At 41.7% G+C, this 22,633-nt stretch overlaps 1 protein-coding gene across 1 annotated transcript in view; it reads right to left on the bottom strand.

Moving 5' to 3' along the window:
• Positions 1-22,633, bottom strand: part of LOC111861414 (CCR4-NOT transcription complex subunit 6-like) — a 317,765-nt gene that overhangs the window by 41,513 nt on the left and 253,619 nt on the right. The window contains exon 5 of the mRNA XM_023845957.2: positions 8,015-8,083. Within this exon, the coding sequence (XP_023701725.2) occupies positions 8,015-8,083 (69 nt within the window). The remainder of the gene's footprint in view (positions 1-8,014; positions 8,084-22,633) is intronic.

Consider the following 22,633-nt stretch of genomic DNA (forward strand, 5'->3'; position numbering starts at 1 on the left):
TCAAGATCGTTATCAGGTGGTTTTAGTGAATTACATAATTCATTGCTCAATTATTAAAATGGATACATTTTTTATATTTATCATAATTATTATAATCTAGATTTCAATTTTAAGTTTAAGGCCCCTAATTATACCTCTGATAAAGGATACACAACAGGATGCAGAAAATAAAGATCAGTAATCAAACCTAGAAATGTAGGATATATGATATAAACTCCGTCCTAAGGGCAACAATTTATTGTAGGTCTTCGTCTTGCTTTCTTCTACACTACATGTTTCGGCCGCAAACGGCCATCATCAGGTGTATACACTCACGTAGCCATTACACTGCACTCAGTTTAAAATTTTAAAACACACAGGTCTTCCCAATTTAAACTGGGTGCAGTGTAACAGCTACGTGAGTGTATACACCTGATGATGGCCGTTTGAGGGCCGAAACATGTAGTGTAGAAGAAAGCAAGACGAAAGACCTACAATAAATTGTTGCACTTAGGACGGAGTTTATATCATATATCGTATAGAGTGCAACAGGATGCTTAAATATAATACTAGAGATGTAGGTTTTGTCAACGTAAGCTTTACCAATTGTCATCCGGAAATTTCAGGTCGCTATAGCAACGAACTGTCGAAGGTCAACACAGTCCACGAAAGCAAATTATTCAGCAGGCCATGAATGAGCGATCCGTATTTTGTCTGAGTGCATCATATGTATCCTGTGAGTACCGATAATATTTTGATGTGAATATGTGTAACATAAAGTAGACGGATTATGATTAACTATTTCGCGGTTATTCGTGGAAGATGGTGTTAAACGTCGACCTCGACGCTTAACGGAATAACATGTAAGGCTTGACGGGAATACGGGAGAAATACATTATTAGCACAGAAGCTAGACCAAACGACGAGATTCCCGTTGTATTTTCAATTACTCGTAGTGTTACATTACTGAACCTATAACATTGCTGCATTTCAGACACAAGAATTAATGAAATCCGAGGAGAGACCCGTCACATCTTATATTAACTGTAGGCCCCATTGTATCTGACCGTTTTGGAATGTTAATGCTATAAACATTCGCTGGAGGAAATACTGAATACAATTTCAGTGTCTTTAAGATCATAATCAACGTGAACGTGCCAGGCAGGTTTCATTTTGAACATGTCGCCTCAAGTAATACTTTACCTCGCAAAAATTACTCTGTTCTGACTCGTAACAGGTAATGGACGGATGCAGAAGGTGCCCTAGGCGCCGATATGAGGCGAGCTCGTCTAAACGAGATAGTGAAACTGGCGATCGTAGAATACTGTTCATGAAACAAACCTGGAACTTCTAGCTCAGGCATCTATGAAACCGAACGTCTTGTTCCATACCAAATACTGTACTTTTATCCAACTGCAAAAGTCTTGCGGACTGCCAGCGTGTGGTGCCTCCCCAGAGCAACATCAGTGATCTCTTGATATTCTAGGTGAGGTACAAAGTATTCATTGCAGTAAATATTACAATTACGTTATTCTACTGACACCGTGTAATTTGAAACGTACAGAGCAAACCACACTGCATTCTTAGTTACTCTACAATTACACTTCATGCCCACCCATACACAAAGTCTTACTTATTATTATTATTATTATTATTATTATTATTATTAGAGGGTGTGGGTTTCCCCATGCACTTAGACCAGTTATTGGTCCATTGTGCGTCCCCATACCATACCGGTACTGGTGCGTGCTATCAGCCCCGTTCAGCCAACGAGGTCGGCCGTCGGTACCTGATATTTCCCCCATCTACCAGAGGCATTGGAAACTACTTGGGCGGGAAATTGTTGCCTAATTTTGCTCAGAGGTCTCCTAGAGACATGAGGATCTTTTACGTGCCGTAAATCTACGACATGGGACCCACGGCTTAAAGTCTACACAGTCTTTAATAATATCACGTCCATGTTTCTGGAGTTTATTCGTGATCCCATTCCCAGTTTGAAATGTAATATGAATATGGACCCGAATCTCAATGGTTATGCAGCTACGGGAACTTGAAGTTCAAGAATGATTGACATACAACTAATCCGGCTCCTACACTGCTCGGACATGTACATACCAGTGGCCGCACGCGCACAAAAGCAGAACTTCAAATACACATAGCTACGTGTTCCACTGAAGTCCTCAGATTTCAGACCATTACTTTTCCATACGCTGGGTCAAATGGAAGAAATGGAGCATAAATGCAAAGCGGACACAAGAGATAAACTACTTCCGTCAAATATCAGATGTTGCAGAACGCGTAAATGGTTCTGAAGTTCTTTGTATGTTCATAAATTCATCAGAAAAAAAAAGACTCAAAATGTGAATCCAAGTAGAAGGTGGCCACGTCGGGACTCGTGGATTTTTTTAAGCCTAATGGGGTGGGACTAAGTCCCTTGTACTGCGGCTACTTCTGGCTTAATGATAGGCGAGGGTGATTGTGGAGCAATTGGTGGAATGAAGGTTGGCAGGGGAAACCGAAGTACTCGGAGAAAACCTGCCCCAGCGCCACTTTGTCCACCACAAATCCCACTTGACCAGACCCGGGATCGAACCCGGGCCGCCGCGATGGGAAGCCAGCGACTAACCGCTTGAGCTATGGCGCGGCCCCACTCGTGGCTTATTAACCGCTGGGAACTAAACTCATGTTCATACGACATTTCTGACTGTCAATGTCAGAGGATTACACACACACACACACACACACTTATATACATAACATATCAACGTTCTGACTCAATCAGCCAGGATAGGCGCGCGATTGTATTAGCAACCTTCTTCTGTACCACGTGTTTAATACTCAGTCACCACATCTGCTGTCACAAACAATTCATCGATGTTTGAAACAAGACTGTGCACTGTTAAGAATACCTGTTACGTACAGATGCCACCCACAAAATAAACAATTTTAATCATCAGCAAACCGAAGAGAACGGAGAAGTTCATGGAGGTAGGCCTAGGCCCACTGGGGCTGTACTGCCAAGGGGGGGGGGGAAACCATCAGCAAAGCGTTAATGGGATATCGTTGTGACTAGCTTCTACGTATTTACAGTTGTACCAAATATTCTCTACACTAAGACTTAAATTCTCAAATTACAACACTCCTATTTTTGCCCTACTTTTTTTCCGAATATGAATGTAGTTAAAAGTCATGAAAGTTCATCAGTGACGTCAGCTGGGCATAACCTCCTTGATCATGGGTTCCTTCATTCGCGCGTAATTCTGTAAGCATAATTCGCCACGCTCCTCCAGACAGAGGAAACGTGAGTTCGCACTGCACGTCTAGGCAAACCGCATCTGGCTGTTTATGTCAGCGCAGTTCTACTTTTCCTGAACGATTACGGAACACTGCATCGAAGGCAGCACTAGGGTGAACTAATTCATCATCCGGAGGAGAATACCTAAAGGTCTCAAAAATATCGAATGATGACCCATACCCTGAATGTGGGGTGCCAGGACATACACACACGTGGTCGAAAAGTCCAAGGTATTTAGCCGTATGCGTATGCGAATCTTATCCTGTCATTCGTGGAGACAGTGAAAAACTTCAAATGGAAAACTGTCAAGAATGAAAGGTGAACAAAATAAAAGTGGGAAAAGAGATTTTTTTTTGTTTCTTTCATTCTGTGTAGTATTGTCCACTTTAAGGACTAGTCTGACCACATGATTTGTTCTTCATAATTCGAACTGTCCACATATTTTCATTTTACAGGTCATACATCCCGCTTATCATATTGCGAATCACAATAAATAGTATGGAAATCTCATCTAAAGTTAAGACACATGCTTGCAAATGGTTTGGAACTTGTTAACAAATTATTACTTCCTGTAACNCCATCTTCAGGGTAGATGAAAAAATGAGGAAATCTGCAAGCGAAGAGATCCTCCGAAACGTCGGTTAACACCACATCTACACGGTGCCACATCCCAGAAGACTGCTTTCTTAATAGTCACCGCCGTGAAACCCTCAAATCTTACATGTTAAAAATTTACTTATATGAAATTTAGAAATGCGTAGCATAACTTCGCCCCATATTTCATTGGTAGGGCAATTGCACTGAACCGCTCCCGGTCTTCTGGTGCGTAACTATACATTCGACGTTCGAAGGAACTCTGAACATACTGGTACTGCTGCAACGACAAACGATTTTACGGACCCGTTTTTCTAACCGGTTTTTAAGTTCAATGATATAAGGTTCGCCAAATAACAAACAAATAAGTGTGTAATCCAAAAAGAAGATAATCAAATTCAAGTCAGTCATGGTGGAAGGAACATAAAACCAAACACTGCTTTCATAAAAAGGATATATGCCCCACAATTATTAATTACATACAATACCGAAAACTGTATTAACTTTAGGCTTAAAAACACTACACTATTACAGCTGCCACGCTGAGGGCCAAAAAGCGAATAATAAGTTTAATTATTAGCTAGAGACAGGACCGAGTATATTGCACTGAGTGTTTATATTCAGAAACAAAAAACAAATGAAGTCCTCTGCGGAATGTTGGAGGGAGGGGGGGAGGTCCTTGACTCCACAGCAATCTGCCACAGTAAACAATGATTTTTAGCCTACTTTTCTTCAAGGAAATAAAGTTCCTTTGCGACTTCACCATGCTCCGTGTTCGTGTTGGTGTCTCCTCATTCAACGTCTGAACAAGTAGACCGATTTTCATGAAATGTCGTATGAATGTTGTGCCATGGAAACCACACAAATATCCCACTTCTTAATTTTCTACAGTCAATAATGACGCGAAGGCGGACGCGTGAAATAGTGAGGTGGGAGCAACACTAAACTCAATTAACTCAGGATCCTTAAATTATGTACGGTAATATAAACTCCGTGGCCTGTAGTCCGCAAGCGAACTATACCGACCGAGCGACCGCCGCTTGTCTGCGAAGTTAGTGCCAACTTTAGCGGATGGAGGACGTCGCGTGATATATAACGTTCTGGGATATAACGCCGCTTAGTCCGTTCAAAGTCAACCGACGTTTCGGAAGAACAGACTGCCTCCATCTTCAGGATTTTAGAACAGGCCGCTGTTTGCCATTTGCTTTCTGGCTGTTATCTTTTACCGCTTATTCTTCTTCCCTGAAGATGGAGGCTATGTTTCTCCGAAACGGAGGTTGACTTTCAACGGACTACATGGCGTTATATCCCAGAAGATAGCACTGTAACGTGTAGTACCGTTGCTATGCACCGATCGCGAGAAGGAACATGCGTCGCTTGGTAACGGCTCGGTAAATTTGTTCCCGCAAAATCGAGACGCACACAGTAATACTTACAACGGTTACTGGGACGTTCTGTTGGATCTACCCCTAGGCTATATAGCGCGGACCCTAGGACGGCTGAGTGCGGTTCAGTTGAGTGAAGTGAAGTAGTTGGTTGGTGAGAGCAGGGACACCTGTGACAAGAGGAACTTAGCACGGGAAGCTGAAGAATCTCCAATGTTAGAAGCCGTTGCTAGGGAAGGTTGTTGAAAAGACAGAAGGCTGGAAAAGGCTTAGTAGATGCTGGGATGATTTGTAAAGTGTGGGAATTAGCGACAGCGCTGTAATTACTTCTAGTTCCGAATGGTGTACATAAACGATCAATGAATCCAGTCACCAATTCATATGCCGTCTATAGTCACCCCTAAATACATGACATTACTGTTCATAACCACCGCTGTGAGGACCTCAAATCCTACAACATAAACACACAAATAAATTTCTTACAAAAATAACAATAACAATAGTAAGAGGTCTGTAGAGGCCGCGCCATAGCTCAAGAGGTTATTCGCTGGCTTCCCACCGCGGCAGCCTGGACAAAGTGGCGCTGGGGCAGGTTTTCTCCGAGTACTTCGGTTTCCCATGCCAATCTTCATTCCACCAATTGCTCCACAATCACCCTCACCTATCATCTAGGGCTGGTACAATAGGCCAGAAGTGGCCGCAATAGAGGTCTGCAGGGCTAAAAAGCCATATGAAAGGAAATTACGACTTGATGAGTTCCATTTTCATATATTTATAAACGTCTTGGTGATTATGATATACAAAGACAGAAACAGAAGAATTTATGTTAACATGCAACTTCAGTGCAACTCAGACATTCTCCTGTCCCATCTTGCCGAAGTACCGCCAATGTAGAACACGCAATATTTGCACAAATTTAACAATTATATATATCCAGACATAGTGCACAAGTACCAATTAGGAAGAACTTTGTTTTATTATAATCTAATTCTTGGTACGGAAAGTCGGTAGTCCAGGGTAACACATGTACCCAAGCAAAGAAAATCAAACCAACTCATGAAATGCACTAAGCTCCTTACAGCAGGACTGGCTGAATTTGTCCAAATGTTTTAAAAACACCATCTATAATCATCATCTATGTATTCTCCGCAAAAGAACATACATCCGTTTCGGGTTAAAACTATTCCCTTTAGTTGAAATAATATAACATCATTGAGTGTCCAGAAAAAAAAAAGAAAGTGACTCGTGTTAACAAGTTTGGGAAGAGAAAGAGATAACTACATGTATTACTCATATGGTGACACCTTGGGGGAGGAATGTCCACTCTGTCTGGCCCCAATCTTTCAAAAACCTTGCTGTTGGATGGAACAAAGCAATACCACCAACAGAGCTAACTGTATGAAATTCACGAATAAGAAATTTACCGCGACAGGGGCCTCGATACTTGTGTATGTATGATAAAACTGGAAAAGCTAATGCGAAACACTACAAAGAAAATTCAACTGTAAGGAACGCATGCCTCATACTGTAGGTTCCCTTGCCAAAACAATACCACTCCTGTACGAAAGTGTGTAGCGCCGTTGAAATCATTGGGAGTCCCCAATTTTTGGGCATTCTTCACATACTTGTTTCGTTACACACACGTGACTTCAAGCAAGTGGGTGACTTCTGTCATGAGATCCACACTAAAATATTGGAAAAATTCGTTCTTGTTATAAGCCTATTACCATAAACACCTAAGTTACAAAACCACAAATATGAAATCTACTTGTAAGATTTTAGGCTTTCACGGCGGTGACTATGAAGAAAGCAGTCTTCTNCTACTTGTATTTCGACAACATTACAGGTAAAATACACAAGTGGAAAGGTGTAAACCAAACTGGAAAACACGTATTTTTCAAGCGTGTTTTTTTATATCTTTTACACCAGACCAGCCATGACAGTCATTACTTGCTGGTATTTTGTCACTGGAAAAACAAATCTATTTTCCCAACCGCATGCCAATTCTGGAAAGTCAGCTGGTGGCGAATAATACACTTGCAGCCTTGAACGACCAAACATAATTCATATTGGAATTCAATTCTGACTTTGTGTGTCATAGGCACAGATTATCTGCTGTTACATTGTTATTCGCATTAGAAGCATTATGATATAGTTCTGCTGTCACCATGATACACATGTGTAATCTCTTGCGACACAGCTATTTACACTTCAAACATTCAGGTATTATTCTGCACTTGCATTAAAAAAATGATAAGAGAACGGGAGCTCAATGTTCGAGGGCCCCTCCTCTACACTAATTACTCGAAAGATGTAAAACTATCGTAAATAAAACTACAAACACTTAGGAATCACATACGAGTATAAGAGGAAGTCGGAATTTCACAGAAGACTAAACGTCACCGAGAATTACTTGAATGAATACCTATACTGCTGACATGTGCCGATTAATCGGGGCTGCAAAATCCAGGGGACCGCACCTGGACTTTCGTGTGTACTCCGAAGAGGAGAACAGATTTACTCTAAACTGGTGAGAGAATTTATATTCATTTTCTAAATGACCTAATTGGATGCTTACAAGATATCAATATGTAAGTCTACACAGTTTCACCCATTTACCTTATTCCATTATTATCTTCATGATTCATGCATGGTGATTCAAATATCTGTTAAGACAGCAGAAAGGCCACATCAACATCAAGCCAAAACTTACGCCAAAGCACTCGGCCACGCAGGACAAGTGAAGGTAATTTGTACTCACATGCAGGTCTCGTCCTGTTGGGTCGCGTGAGTGGGATCCATGGTCGCCGCGGGGGATTAGATGCTGTCACTGTAAAAAGAAAAGCACACTGTTAAATATTTTCAGCGCACAGAAGATAGTACAAGATAGTACCGCACATAGAGCTAAACGCGCAAAGCGATATCTCTACATTTTCCTCGTCGTGTCGCGTCAAGTTATGAAGGCATGAAGCGCCAGCACAGTAGGACCACTGTCAGAACGAACTCCTACTTATTTCAGTTAGGGTCTATATTTTTTCTGACCACCCTGTATAATAGTAAGGGCTTTTTCTACAAGTGAAGAGATTTCGATCGATCACGGCGCCGTCAATACTTTTTGAACTACTGCAGTGAAAGTACAACTAAAACTTAATCTCATTCGAATAACCGGCCATGACACACCCTTTCACGAAGATCAATCTGAAACAGTTCCATTCCTATAGTTGAAAGGTAAACTCTGGTATTTCCAGACAGGTCAATGTAATTGCTATGAGCATTCGGGCTACGCACATAATGTAACATTGTAGGTAAACTTCAAGTGCAGGTGTTCAGAATTCTTCTTAGAAGATAAGTATCTGTACTTGCCTGAAATCAAACCGACTTTAAGCGCTGCCTCAGGGTCTCATTTCAAGAAATGACATGAATTAGAAAAAGCACTAAACGAATTTATTGCCTAAACACCGATTTTCCGACGCTTCAATATATTATTTCACGCAAAATTAATGTCTGGAAACCGCGAAACTTATTATTTTTTGAAAACCATTTCGAACAGGAAAGATGCAAACACATGAGCACAAACTCTGTGATGCCCTTCGAAACTGTGCATAATTTTATTAAGACTTATAGTGGTGTTTGAGAAAGAAAGTGTCCTTTGTTCCAAAACAAAATTTTCAGATACGACATGTTCAGTTTCTAATTCGCCTAACATGTACATACATAAAACATAAACCTTATATTCATATAGTTAATGCATAATTACAGACGACCTCACGAAAATATTTTCTTCCAGTTTATGGGGTTTACAAAATCAGTTTTCAATAGAGATATTGCTATGATGAAAATTACCGCATATTTTCTGTTATTTCGTGTGTGATGAAGTAATATCACTATCAGCGTTAAGTAGCCACCCATATGTACCTACCTGTATGAGACAGCTTACCATTCCAGACAAGGAAGTTTAGTCGAAGACGATAAACAGGCCTATATACGGATGAAAATCTAGTCCTACGTCCTTTGTTTTTATTACATCATCCTGTAGGAGAATCAGGAAACAAAGGCTGACACAGTTCATGGAAGTCTAGAGATCAACGGTACCATTTGTGAGATACGTGCACGCATTCTGGTTGCAGATAACAGCAAATAACCAACCGCACACAATCTATCAATATTGCTTCAATGATCAAACAGAGACTGGTTTTACACTACGATATCTGATTGGTTTATTCATTTACCCTGACTGCAGTAAAGACTAAGTAATATATTATGAGCAACAATTCATGCATCACCGTCTACTACCAACAACGAGGATAACAATTATGAAACGTGGGCCCCGTGCGGCCCGTTAAAAAATTTCCTTCGGCCTGCAACAGTACCAGCAGTGACAAACTTGTCACCGTTTCCAGCAGTATCGTATTCTTAGCAAATGAGCGCATTCGGAACACACGTACCCTGTCTACTTAAAAGTTTACTCACCTCGATCTTAAGATGACGAACCCGAAAGCAAAATATGCCGAAAACCTTGAGTCGAGGGGTGACACTACTGAGTACACACAACTGGAAAGAACAGAGGTCTGAGAGACCGGTGAGGGGGGGGAGGCCTAATGAAACCTTGAACTGAACTCTGGTAAAGCCCTGTTCGTGTTATAAAACAAAAAAATAGTATTAAGTTATTCTGGACAGGCATTAAACAAAATTAATAACTTTAATAACTGTTAAGTGACTGCTTGCAAATAAAAATACAATGGGATATATTTAAAGAATGATTGATATTTAACACAACTAATTTAGTAAATTGTATCCGGCCTGCATTGCTTTCGCAGTTGCACTTCATTCGGGGGAAGCTGGCACAGGATACACCATCGGCCAGAAAGTTGCCTGACGGGTACTCAGTTCGAGCTTCGCCCGGGACACCTTCTATTCTGAGACTGCGGTATTCGTCAGTCCCTCCGGGTGAATGCCTGAATAATGCTTCGAAACGTCCCATGGCCATTCCCTCTCAGATCCTCTCTAATTCATTACTCCACCTCATTCGATGTTATATAGTATGAGCTATTGACAGCAATGTATAGATAAATAACACACATTACAAATGGCTGTAAGAGACCGCGGTTTACAACAATATGAAAGGGTGCGATTTAAAATTGGATAACGGTATTGTTCAGAATCGTCATTTATATTTTAGGAAGGTCGAAGAGTGGTTGTAGTAACAAATCGCAGACTGAAATAGACACCAACCGCATACAACGGTTGCCCGACTCCTTCTAGATGTGTCCACTTCGGTAACGGAAGCAGTTTCAGTCATTAGACAGCACTTACTTACTTATGGAGCTCAGCACTTCTTGAGGAGAAGCCAAATCTGCAGCTACTCAAGAATTTCCCAGCATTTTATGAAACCCAAAGGTTCATTACCGTGTTCACAAGAGCCCTCCACTGGCCCCTATCCTGAGCCAGATTTATCCAATCCATACCATCCCATCCTATCCCTCTAAGATCAATTTTAATATTGTCCACCTACCTACGTCTTGGTCTTCCCAGTGGTCTCTTTCCTTCTGGCTTTCCCACCAATATCCTATATGCATTCCTCTTCTCCCCCATTCGTGCTACATGTCACTGCCCACCTCATTCTCCTTGACTTGATCATTCTAATTATACTGGAGAAGAGTACAAGTTATGAAGCTCCTCATTATGCAGTTTTCCCCAACCAACCTGTCACCTCATCCCTCTTCGGTGCAAATCTTGTAAAATTTTCACGCTGAAGAGTAAATTCAATTCATATGCAGTACGTAAACGTGCAGTATGCTTCGAGGTCTTACATGAACACGCCTGAGTCATCAGAAGGAGGATAACAAAAACAGTATGAAAAGCTCTCACAGTAAACAGCAGTATACGTGTTGCAAATTTAAGGTCTGCAAATAAGCATGCTACTCATTAGAGCAGAACTCGGTAATCAATATCTCCATTTCTTTTACACAGTATGTGACACACGTTGATAAGCAAAAACAGTCATGCTCATTTCGTTCACTGACGTTCTGCATCCCTAAATCAAGGTTTACAGTTTTCCAAAGGGACTCAATGTCGAATATGTACATGTAGCAACACAATTACACCGTTAATGCTCATACCTGTAACACTTAACAGGGGTGGTATGGACGTAACGCTTTAGACTGCATTCGGGAGCTGTTCTGTTCCAATTTCGGCCGACTATCTTTTGCGGGTTTCCTCAGTACCTCCAGGCAAACGTCTGCATAGTATATATGAGACAAACACCGTCTTAAGTGCAACAATTTAATTGTAGTTCTTTCTTCTTTCCCTCCTCCACACTACATGTTTCGGCCTTAAATGGCCATCATCAGGTGTGTATTCTTACGTAGCTGCTACACTGCCCGTAATTTAAAATTTAAAATCACCAGTCTTTCTAATTGTATGTATAAAAGCTTTGTTAACCTACACGCGTTAATTTGATTTCTAAAATTGGCACTTTTTTAAAACTTTAATTCAAGTTAAAATGTCTATAAAATTTGTTCTTTTTCTTTTTCCAAATTTTTTAAAAATTAAAATTTGCACAGGGTACACGCCCTATGTCTATAGTGCTGCAGCGGCCACTTCTTCTTGTTTTATCGCTGTTCAGGTATTGTTCTGTGTAGGCTCTCTCTGTGTGTGTGCTGAAGAAAGAACTACAATTAAATTGTTGCACTTAAGACGGTGTTTGTCTCATATATATTGTGTGAGTGTAACAGGATGCTCAAATATAATATTGTCTACACAGTGCCTTGATCAGGCCACGACCACTTCCAAGTCATTTCCAATCCATCTATCATCGTACCGTCCGACACTATCAGGTCTCTATACTAAAAGCATCGTTCAAGAACCTATGAGAAAAGAAGTTACTTTCTTTAAGGACGCCTTCTCAGTTCCGTAACCTGGCACATCTAGGTTGACACCTATTGTTTGTACGCACATCAGACAGCTGTCTAGAGCGTTCTGAACAGTACAACTGGTAGGTTATTGCTCCGGTTTCAAAGGGGGAGATCTGGACTTCATGCCTTAAATAGACACTTTCATATTTCCGAGGCGAAGACGAAGTCTATGACACTTATAAAATGCAGACACATATTGTCCCTCAGAATCATTAGGTTTTTGGATTCTATCCAACGTCCGGTATTCTAAAAAAAAAAAAACTAGAAAACACAACGTTTCGGAAACTGGATCTGTTTCCGTCCTCAGGTGACGGGGGAGACCTGCTCTATTGCGTCCCTTAGAAAGAGAGATGGACAAATTCCAAAAACCCAGTAATTCTGAGTGTTATACACCACCGTTAGAACCCTACAGAGGATACATGCACACACTGTTTTACATTGGGTACCCTGTATATTTTACACTGATATATCAGTGTGTTATACACCATCGTTAGAATCATATAGTAACTAACTGTATATTTTAATTTAGGGAAGGCGGTGAGCCCAGTTTTCAGATTGATATCTGCAGTGAGGCTTTCGTTCATAAAGTGAAAGCTATGATCAGCTCTTGAACCATGTACATATATTAACAATATCCATTTCAATACCTTTACTGCTTTGTTTCCTCTGCACGAATTGCATCACATTCACGTATAATCAGAAGGACTATCTTGCCATCCGCATGTTTCTATTTCCGAAGCCACTTACCAATTTCGGCGTGGAGGTAATACCAGAAGCTAACAGTCGCATTTAATTTCGCTTTGCAATAACGCCTGCTACGCACGAAGCTTAGACTGAACTTGTTTTCTAAAACGGGCCATCATGAAACAATTTAGTACAATGTAAACCTATCCAGTTTCGTGACATTCCTTATTTCGTCGTACGACACACTAATCTGCCTCGAAATTAGGCAGTGTGATCGTTAAATATATGCAAATGTATCAATAACCATATCCGAGAACTTTCTTGTCCAAATCTAAATTTCTTTCGTGATTCTCGGTCGATACAGGAACAGACATGCAAACGAGTTACCTCTCACTTTTCGATTAATAATTCATAACATATCAACATTCCACGTCACCACCCTAGGTCGAAGATAACAACAATGCGAAAGGAATTAGGAATATGGCGCAAAGCAAACTAAGTACAGCTGGTAATTATGCCACTGGAAACACAAAAACAATGCATGAGTCATATGTGAGAAGAGGAAGCATACTCACAGTCGTAGGAACGAGAGCATGAGAAACAGCATACATATCAGAGAAGTGAAATGAGGTCATAAACAGTCAGAGGCGACGATGTAATCTCGCATCTTACAGTCAAGGGTTAAGGAACAACGTTTGAACGCACTGTTTGCTTTGTACAGTGGACCTCTCATTTACCGCTCTAGCTCCAAGTTATCATAAATGTGTGCCATATATCGTTGGACATTGGGCAACTGCTCTCTCTTCTCACCCTGTTCGGTAACTGCCTGTAAGCTGCCACAAGATGCAAACGTAATTACAAGGCGAGATCATGAATACCTCGGACTCGATTTTTATCACAATAAATGAAGCATACGGCGACTTGGGCAGCAGGAAGTCATCATTCTCTCAGTCATGAGACACACGTCATTGCATGCGGATGTACTTATCTAACACGTGGTTTTTCCGAATTGCTGACAAGAAGGAATTAAAAGACTGCTCTTAAAATTAATCACGAAGACTGCGATGGAAGCCAGAAAATTAACACGATTCTAAAAACTTCGTTTAGGAATAAAATCATAGTGATCAACGTTCTAACTCTTATTTAAAATTCCTCGAACACGCTCCCAATAGTCGCCACTAACCTTAAAACCTGTCAGTACAATGACAACCAAAAGCATGACGACAGGAGTAGAGACAATTCCTGACACGTTATGTGTACCAAACATCTTACCTCAGGCACTAGACAATGTCCAACACAATGGTGATACGAAGAAATTCCTAGCAGTTTGAAAACATTAGGGTAGTTTGTTCCGTTTAACTGCACTTTCGAGGAAGGTGATACATCATACTCTACTCGCCCATCGACATTGCGCACTGAGAGATCAGTCGCTCTCATTCCATATTCGTTCGTGGCGATGGAAGGAAGATTATTTGTAAAGTTGCGGCACAAGTTGGTATCTCGTGCGGAACATGCCAGAACACTTTCAGCAAAAAGGCATCCCGCGCTTCACGAAGATGTGCTTTGTCATTCTGCAGTCTGAACATGAGACACTCTGTGCCAGGAAGATTAACATCCATCCATTCTCACCCATACTGTTCTCCGAACTTGGCACGAGGTGACTATTTTCTGCTCCCCAAGCTTAACGGGGAGATTTCTGAAGAATGTCGTCTTCTGAGATGTGGCGCCGTGTAGATATTGTATAAACAGACGTTTCGGAGGAATGTATCGCATCCATCTTCAGGGTAGAAGAGAAAGAAAAAATCCGCAAGCGAGGGACCAGCGTAAACATGTGACTCCAGTATGACGATGGAGGCGATACGTTCCTCCGAAACGTCGGTTTATACAATATCTACACGGCGCCACATCCCAGAAGACGGCATTCTTCAGAGTCACGGCCGTCAAAACCTCATATCTTACATAGGGAAGATTTCTGTTAGTGCCAAGAGAGCATACAAAATTCGATGACAGAACTGAAAACCGTTTGGATGAAAACACCGAGCATAATCAGGGACAGAGTTTAGAACTGGATAAACCAGATTAGGCGTAACTGTTTGGACTATTAGTTTCGCCCCATATCCTAAATATCAATTCCATGATCCTTTTATCAGGCCTCGTGTTCTTCTCAATATCCCACAAGATTTGAAATGTTACCAAAGTTGGCGTGCAAGTCGGCTCAAGCAGTAACACTCTTCATTTTCGCTGGAGAGGTGTTCGGCCCGAACCTTGGCTGGGACACCGACGAACCTGACGTCCTTCGTAATTATCCACATTCGTGCCAAACAAATATGTGGGTAGTACCTCTAGACCGCGACCTCTTCCACGTCCTACCATTCGACGCCATATAGTCTGAGATACTGACAGCGTCATCTAAAAATCATAAATAAATAAATAAATTTAACAACGTTTCTGCATAATGCCCAGAACTTAAGAATTATATTTTTTTCTTCCTTGGCACTACAGCCCCAGTGGGCCTAGGCCTACCTCCATGAACTTCCCCGTTCACTTTCGGTTTTTCTAGATCTTACACATTCGGGCAGGACTCCTTGGGCGGGTGATCAGCTCGTCGCAAGGCCTCTACATGTACACAAACACAGAAAAACGCACACACACACAAACTAAACATTCATACCCTGAGTGGGATTCGAACCCACGACCCCTGTTTCCAAGCGAGCGAAGACAGTACATGCCTTAGACCGCTCGGTTAAAACCGTGACCGGCCCTGCAATATATACTGGATGAAATACGAGCTGGAAAGCAGTAAAATCTTCATGCAAACTCGTCGTTAAAATTGCCCGATCTAAAAGAAAACTGAAGTGGCTGGCTGGACAAGTTTTCGTAAAATTCTTAAATACGGGATTTAATGAAAATGCGTCAAGTTCTCAAGCTCTTTCATGCGTATGGACAGATGGAACGAGCGAACGTAATAGACGCTCCGCCGGGTTGCGAAAGTGTCGAAAAGGCACATGGAATTATTAATCTGGATTTACATTTTAAGAAACAACTACTAAGTAAATATATGATTACAGGATACGTCGAAATAGGCTGTAATGATAATAAATCTTTTAGCTTATAAAATTATTTTAAGTTTGGAAACTATCTAAATAAAACAAAAGACTATAGGCTAGCCTAATGCATTACTCGTTATTTTCCCCAAGTCATTTCACTGTGAAACGGACCAGAACCGGTCTTTCCGTATCTTTCCCAAGTCATTACTTCTTGAGTGGTCTATTTGGATCTTTCCCGTAGGTTGTCATAGTCTTTTTATTAACTTACTCTAAGATAAAAAATTTCCATGCATGCACAGGGCTGTACACGTGCTACTTCTCCCTCGGAGCATCACGCGAATTAACTGCGCTCCAAACATTTATATTCTATACATGTTCGAATGAAGAGGACGTATGCTGAAAGAGATGTGATGTACACGCAGACATAAGTAAAAAAAAAAAGTAAAGCTACCCCTGTAACAGGCCGTGAAGGCCCATAGGGTTGTGAGACGTTGAGGGTCCCACATTATGTAGACAATCGGCTCAAAGATGGCGGTAAGGTTGTGAGCCTTACGCGCCGGCCGCGCTCTACTCCCCAGGAAAATTATATAATTAATTCCTGGTACTTTTTTCTGTTAGAGGGTGAGTCTACCCCAGGGCCATAGTGCCGCTGGAAGGATTAGGTCAATTGAAAAAAAACCCAATGACCTCATCGGGACTTGAACCCGCGACCTTCCTACTTGTAGCATAGTGCCTCAACCAACTACGCTACCGCGTGCCCCCATGTACACGCAGACATACTTCCCATAATGACAAAAAAAAAGGTAAAAGGTAAAACAGATGGCGGAGGCCATACAGGGTTATGCAACGCCGAGGTTCCAATATTTCCTAGACAATCGGCTCATAGATGGTGGTGAGGTTGTCAGCCTTATGCGCCGGCAGCCCTTTACCTGATACTCATTCCTGTTAAGATGTTGAGTTGACCCCAGGGTCATTGTGCGGCTGGAAGGATTAGATCAATTGAAAAAATCCAATGACCTCATCGGGAAACGAACCTGCGACCTTCAGGCTTCTAGCATAGTGATTCAACCAACTACACTGCCGCGTGCTCGCTCCCCCCCATAATGACGATTACAAATTTAAATTCCTATCAGTGAGAAAGATAGGTATAAGAAAGCAAACATCTTCGATGACCAAAAAGTATATCACTGTCACCGATCTTCAGCTCTCAGTTTATACCTTTTGCCAGTGTGCCTAGTAACCACATTTGTCGCGGAGAAAAAACACCCAGCAACAATATAGTTAATGGCTTCTCATTCAGCCGTTCCGCACTACGAAAAAGAAAGGAAAACCAAGTATAGGGCCACAGAAAGAGATAGCTGATCCAGCCACTGTACGCAGCACAGGAGCATAGAAACTGCAAAGAAATATAAAATACGTATTAATACCTCGTATTAACCTCACTGTGATGTCTTACTGCCATGTTAAATTTTGTATCCTGTAAATTTTACAAGATATAGAAGTAAATTGATTACAATGTACACTAAAAGTCATTTTGACGTGATGAAACGATAAAACGTGCTAGAGACTTCCGTCATCCAAATGAAAGTCGCGATGGTCTTCGACTACTCATATTCAGCAAATTCATGCAAGCGTTCAGAAATACCTACTCAAGTCTAGTGCGGTGAGAAAATCAAAGACAAGACTATTCGAAGAGTTCCATCTTGTGGGATGCAACGCCGTGTAATCCGTTGATAGTCAACCACGGTGTTGCATCTCAGAAGGCAGAACTCTTCATAACCACCGCTCAGAGCCTCAAACTATACACTTGACTATTTACTTGTTTACTACTACTACTACTATCACCACCAATAATAATAATAATATTAATAAGGTAAAGCTATTCATATAACAGGCCGTCGAGGCCCATAGGATTGTGAGACGTCGAGAGACTTACATTTTCTAGACAATCGGCTCACAGATGGCACCGGCCGCCCTTTACCCCTTGGAAGATTCCTGATACTCCTTTCTGTTAGAACTAGATAAACTCAAAAATCCAGCGACCTCATAGGGAATTGAACCCCTGACCTTCCGGATAGTAGCGTAGTGCCTCATACCACCACCATCATATGGAGTGCTTGAAATGCAGTATCCCCCTCTGAGAGTTATTATGATTCCACTTCCATGCCGCTGTTCCCTTCCGAATCCGCAGTTACAAGGAAACCTGCAACGACACCGTCTCCCTTACCCATTAACTTAACAGCAAATAAATGGAATGCACATGGTTACATGCAGTGCATTTCTTATACTCATCATCTTATTCGTTTCTCTTTGAACGTTTTGTTCAGCGCATTGTAATTGGTCTAAGAACAACAGAATGAGAAAGAGGGAGTGAAAAACAGCACATAAGAAAAGTATTGGCAATAGCAGGGTTTGCACTTCCGACGAGAAAGAAACTCCGCTCTTCGGTCCCATTGGCTGAGGCAGGGGAGGGGGGGAGAAAAACACGTCTTGAAGAGAATATTTTCCTCTGGCCTTGCTCTTTCGGCGCCTTTTGCAGAGCAGTCAGTGTGCAATTTCATGTCCCTCGAATTCAGAATATGACAGCAATCGAGCAGTGATAGAACAGCCAACAATCAACAAACAAGGAAAATGAATCACAACTTAAAAATATAAAAAATTTCCCATATAGCAGATTTTAAGAAAGCTGGTAAAATGCATGACACCAGACACACTTCACACACAACACACACTCCACCAAAGCACGTGATGAGCACTACATGGCCAACAACACAATGGACGGAGAAAGGTGAGGTTCTGCTTAAAATATTCGCATCCTCAGAGGACATGATGTTTGTCTGAAATATTTTTCGATGAGATCAATGTTACCTGAAACGCAACCAAAATGTATTCAGGCCTATATGACTAGAATTTCAGTTTTAGTGAACGCTCTAAATATGAGATAAATTTATATATACTCATATCAATGAATTTCACTACAGACACTTCGTAACAAATTACATGAAAATCACGTCATCCAAGACTAAGAGGACCGGCTAAGAGGTATGTATGTATAATAAAAAGACGTACCCAACGTATGTATGAGAACTCTCGGTTTCACTGCGAGTGTGCACATAAGTGTATTACTTAGGTTACACAAGTTTATCACTGACGTAACATAGGCCTATAGGTCTTCAACGACAATTTGTCATAAAAATGGCGCCTCTTACCTTACAACTAAATCAAAACCTCAAGACAAGAATCCACAAGGTACAAACTATAACAAAAACTGCACATCTTCGCGGTAATATTTTTAAATTGGTAATATGAAAATCACCATTAATAGGATTAAAAGGATATTATATAGACCGTGGTTATTTTTGCTTGAAGTATCTAATATTTCACATTATCTGACTTCAGCACAGGAAATACCTACGCCTTCAACTACTTCAAGAACAGTCAGTCAATCATAAGTAATTTGGCATTAGGCTTAAATCAGGCTCTTTGTCCACCGAGTCATTGTTTCTACTCGTCTACACCCGAAAAGTTGTCCTTTAAAACGATGGAACCACTCAAAAACTCTGTTGCACCTCCTAATGCTATCTCGATCAACTGACCGAGTTTCGGTCGTCGTCCTGTTCTGTACATTCAGGCACTGTTGAACAAAATCACTAAATTTAGATGCTGACTTCGAGGGACTGCGGAACTGAATGTGTTGTAAACACGCCTGGGATCGTAACAAAGTGTCACAACACGTTCGGCGCACAGCGTCCGTTCACAGTGCCATTTTATGTGACAAGTAAACAGACTTGCTGACCAGATGTTGTACATTCGTTCTTATAAGTAAGCAATAACGATTCCAAAATTGGTTACGGGAACCATTAAGAACTAAAATTACACGCAATACACTGCATGCTGCACTTAACTACAGATCCTACTGTTTAACTGTGGACATCATGAGACCATGAGACGTGCTACAGACTTCCACCCTCCAAATGAATGTCACGATGGTCTTTTGACTACACAAACTCAGCAACAGCCTCATGTGGGCGATACGTATCTTTGCGACCATGAGAGTTGATCACAAGATCACATAGCCTTACTTTGCACGCAAGGAAAACACGTGTGAAGGATTTTTATTCCTAGTGGAGTGGGACTAAGTCCCTTGTCTGCGGCCACTTCTGGTCAGCCCCAGATGATAGGTGAGGGTGATTGTGGAGCAGTTGGTGGAATGAAGATTGGCAGGGGAAACCGAAGTACTCGGAGAAAACCTGCTCCAGCGCCACTGTGTCCACCACAAATCCCACTTGACCAGACCCTGGATCGAACCCGGGCAGCCGCGGTGGGAAGTCAGCGACTAACCGCTTGAGCTATGGCGCGGCCTAAGTCTTAGTTGCTTCAATTACTCCTTGACAGCAACATCCTTTTACTAGTGCTACAAGCTGAAATGCATTTACATCTATTGCAATCTACCACGGACTGAGATGCTAATTAAAGAAAAACATCGTGAGCTGATTTTTCTTAGAATATTAAAGTTATTGCTCTTTCATTCTAAACCTTTCGCCATTCACTTCCTTTAATTTGATTAATAACTGTGTTAGATGACTAGGTCGTGACTCGAGCTGCTTGTGATTCTCACGCCCTCACTTCACCTCCTGCTTTAGCCATCCAAATCGACGAGGCCCATGGGGGTGTGGCCATTAAACCGAGTTGAAAGTCGTTACTCCTGGTCAAATGTCAAGGTAAAAATTATCAAGATTTCAAAAATATTTAGGCCTAAGTAAATAAACAAGAAGTGCCTATAAGCTGAGCCAACAGTCGGTGCAACACACACTTTCGAGAAATACTGTTTCGTTGTTCTGAAGCGGCACATTGCGTTCTCGAAGCTCTGAACTAACTATACAGCAAGGATGTAAATGTTCTCAATAACGTAACTATAATTACGCGTTAGGAACGGGGACTTTATATGGTCTACTTTGCGATCAGCCGGATACTGAGTCCATTTTTCTCTTACCTCTGACAAAGTCGAAATTTTGCGTACGTGAGAAAAATTAACCTACACCGAGGTTCGAATCCCACGTTAAGCTGTGGGTTCCCTCTGTCCGCCATTATCAGAATCACAATTATTATCACCATACTATCATCCTATCGGGAATAAAATGGAAACCTCACCCACTAGGAGCACCCATACAAAGTAGACTCCTATCATCGCCCAACCGAGGCGAGGGGAGGACAGGAAGGTCAACAAGTCATTATACAGAAACACACATCTGAACACAATAACAAGTTAGAACTTATCAAGAGTAACTAACTCTATAGAAGACGGTCCTTCTTGCGAATCTAACAGTTGCTCGCTAGTAAAGAAATTCCCTCTTTCTTATGGAACTCAAAGGTTCGTTATCATGTTCACAACAGCCAGCCGCTGGCTCCAATTGTAGGCCAGATGAATCAAGACCAGTTCTTATTTCTGCCTTCAACTATCCTCTCAGTTCAGTACAACCTTGTCCCATCCGACTTCTTGTACTACCATAAAGTCTAATTGTTTTAATGCTAGTGGGTTGGGACTAAGTCCCTTGTACTGCGGCCACTTCTGGCCTATTGTACCAGCCCCAGATGATACGTGAGGGTGACTGTGGAACAATTGGTGGAATGAAGATTGGCAGGGGAAACAGAAGTACTCGGAGAAAACCTGCCCCAGCGCCACTTTGTCCACCACAAATCCCACTTGACCAGACCCCTGGATCGAACCCGGGCCGCCGTGGTGGAAAGCCAGCGACTAACCTCTTGAGCTATGGCGCGGCCCTCCATAAAATCTAACTTATATGGGTACTTGGCTAACTGTCTTGCCATTATTTTAAATGAATCGGACCTGTAAATACTCCTGACATTCTACATTACAGACTTCTTGTGTACATTTTCGTTACTTATGCAATTCCAAAGAATCCGCCCTAGTCCGGGACATTGTGTTAACGTTTCTTAACATGGTCGTTTCTTGCGGCAAGATGTTAGCCCTCCGGTCAACCTCTAAGCCCGAGGACTATCCTTTGTCAGCTGTCCACGACTGCTCATTCAACGCATTTGCAGTTACCCTCCATATGTGAAGGTCGTCTCCTTCATCCATAACCCGAGGACACGACATACTGTAGTCACAAGGGACCTACTTACCAAGGATCTGTCAGGACGATAGGCCAATTTTTAGTCCTAGAATTTATCGCCTCTGATCGTGTCCTAGATCTTTCATGACTTTTAGAGGCATGTAGGACAATTTCTACAATCAAAGACAGTCCTCTAAAAAGTTAGGTGCTACTTGAGTGTTACATCTACCACGTGGAATTGCTAGAGAGTTGAGCACAGAAAGACGTGAGTCGTATGCACGCTTGACCCTAGTGACCCCGAAACCCAGTTCTCTTCTCAGAATGGAAGAGGAAAGGCACAACCAGAACCTGTCTGCTGATGAGTCGCCATATACAGCGTCCCTGTCTCAGATAAAGTGGCTGGTTTCAGGTTGAGTACTAACAAAGATATTTTCTCTCAAGCATTAGTACCTATCAATTCATTTTACCCACATACGCGAAACTCTTCCTAACGAACTGGCAAAAGCTTCTCTGGAACTACACTCGATATACGTTTATTCGTAACACTGAAATACCGTACAATTATAAAGCAAAAAGTTTTGGACATATAGCTGTATACATTAACATACTATAACTGTCCAGAATTATAGGCCAGATTAATCAGGTTTTAACTGATTTGATT

The sequence above is a fragment of the Cryptotermes secundus genome, unplaced genomic scaffold (assembly GCF_002891405.2).
Source record: "Cryptotermes secundus unplaced genomic scaffold, Csec_1.0 scaffold16, whole genome shotgun sequence".
In the NCBI taxonomy this organism is placed as follows: Eukaryota; Metazoa; Arthropoda; class Insecta; order Blattodea; family Kalotermitidae; genus Cryptotermes; species Cryptotermes secundus.